Source organism: Acanthisitta chloris, unplaced genomic scaffold, assembly GCF_000695815.1.
Source record: "Acanthisitta chloris isolate BGI_N310 unplaced genomic scaffold, ASM69581v1 scaffold8525, whole genome shotgun sequence".
Taxonomy (NCBI): domain Eukaryota; kingdom Metazoa; phylum Chordata; class Aves; order Passeriformes; family Acanthisittidae; genus Acanthisitta; species Acanthisitta chloris.
The window spans coordinates 1,730-4,023 of NW_008672057.1; the positions used below are offsets into that span (position 1 = coordinate 1,730).

At 41.2% G+C, this 2,294-nt stretch overlaps 1 protein-coding gene across 1 annotated transcript in view; it reads left to right on the plus strand.

The window, feature by feature from the left end:
• Positions 1-482: 482 nt before the first annotated feature.
• Positions 483-2,294, plus strand: part of THNSL1 (threonine synthase-like 1 (S. cerevisiae)) — a 2,212-nt gene continuing 400 nt past the window's right edge. The window contains 1 exon segment of the mRNA XM_009074365.1: positions 483-2,293. Coding sequence (XP_009072613.1) covers positions 483-2,293 — 1,811 coding nt within the window.

The following is a 2,294-nucleotide window of genomic DNA, read 5'->3' on the forward strand; positions in this document are numbered from 1 at the left end:
AAAAACTCAAAGATATCCTGGGAGGTGGGACAAGTGCATAATTTGTTAACATTTTGACTACAAGAAGGTAAACTAGTTAATTGTTATTTGTAAATGTGTACTTAAAGTCTGCTGGAGTAGACACTAATTGGTTTTGAATTCCTGTAAACAATATTATTTGCAAACTGTATTATAGCGTTGGGCTTGGATGTCTTTGTTTACCTCAACGACATGGACTTTGCAATTGGATTTGTCAGTGGAAGCGAGCTGGAACTCTGCAGGAGAGGGGAATGAGTCTTACTCTGAAAAATACCTCCCTGGCACTCAGGAAGTCATAGCTGGATTTGTGTTTGAATTCTTCTTCTCAGTTTTAGGTTGGTTTGTTTTTTTCTAGATGTTTGCTGAATTTACTGTTACTGTTTTCTTTGTTTGTTTTCTTTCTGAAGCAGTTAAGTGCATTGTCAAGTTGTCTTGGAAAAAAACCACAATAAACACAGCAGAAGATGTTTCACATTCTTCAGTATCGGCCTTTAAGACTAACAACCCAAAAGAGTCTTTCTAGCATGTGTTTAAAACTGATGCTTTCAAGACCTGTTGCATTTGCACAGATATGGAAGTCATGGTACTCAAGCCATTCTCTTCTTGGAAGCAAAAATATTATCCTGATGGGACCTCCAGGTGCTGGGAAAACAACAGTTGGGAGAATAGTAGGCCAGAAACTAGATTGCCCTGTCATAGACATAGATGATGATGTCCTGGAAACAACCTGGAATATGAGCGTATCGGAAAAACTGCAGGACGTTGGTAACGAGCAATTTCTGGAGGAGGAAGGGAAAGCTCTGTTGAAGTTTTCAGCATCTGGAAGTGTCATTTCCCTTACTGGGTCCAACCCAATGCATGCTGCTGGCATGCAGCACATGAAGAAAAACGGAATAGTTGTCTATCTGGATGTGCCCACAACAGTCATTATGAGCAGGCTGAAAGGAATGGAAGTGGATCACATCGTAGGCCTGTCTCCTGGTATTTCTCTCAAGGACGTACTGCAGTTTAGGAAGCAGTTCTACAAAAGGTGGTATGACATCCGTGTTCTTTGTGGAGGGGATATTGCAGCAGAGGTTGTAGCAGAAAAGGTACTTGATGCCGTGAAGAGATACCGAGACTCAGAACTGGAAACTTTCATTTCAACTAGGTCTAGTAGGTCTGGAAGGAGTGTGGCAAAAGACTCTCAGAAATATTTCAGTGATGTTGTTACTCAGGGCTTAGCCCCTGATGGAGGGCTCTTTGTTCCTGAGAGAGGACTTCCAAAGTTCACTGCTGGGGAATGGCTAAGCCTAATGGAAGCAACTTACACAGAAAGAGCCCAAGTCATACTAGAAAGATGCATACATCCTGGTGATATTGCTGCTGCTAAGCTGGCAGAAATTATTGAAACTGCTTATGGAGAAAACTTTACTTGTTCTAAAATTGCCCCAGTTAGGCATCTGGCAGGCAATCAGTTTCTCCTTGAGTTATTTCATGGACCAACAGCCTCATTTAAAGATTTTGCATTACAGTTGGTGCCACATTTATTTGCCTATTGCATTCCCAGAAGCTGCAATTACTTGGTTCTGGTAGCTACTTCTGGGGACACGGGGAGTGCTGTCCTAGATGGCTTTAGTCGTCTCCATGACACTGACAAACAGAGAATTGCTGTGATGAATTTTTTTCCTGAGGATGGAGTAAGCCCAATTCAAAAATCACAGATGATTGGCTGTCAGAAAGAAAATGCGTGGTCAGTGGGTGTCAAATCTGACTTTGATTTTTGCCAGACAGCTATAAAGCAAATCTTTACTAATTCTGAATATACAGGATTTCTTACAGTAGAATATGGAACAGCTTTAGCTGCAGCAAACTCCATAAACTGGGCACGACTGGTTCCTCAGATAGTTTATCATGCCTCAGCATACCTTGATCTTGTTCATCAAGACATTATTCCTTTTGGAAGCCCTGTAGATATTTGCATTCCTACGGGAAACTTCGGCAACATATTAGCTGCTTTGTATGCCAAAATGATGGGAATTCCTGTTAGAAAATGTATTTGTGCTTCCAATGAAAACAATGTTTTGACTGACTTCATAAGAACGGGTATATATGATTTGAGGGGAAGAAAAGTAATTTCCACTTCCTCACCAGCAGTAGATATTTTGAAGTCCTCCAATGTGGAGCGATACTTGCACCTGATTGCTAACGGAGATGGACAACTGGTGACACAGTTATTTAACCAGCTGGAAAATCAGGGCTACTTCCAGCTACAGAAAGATCTACTTGAAAAGCTT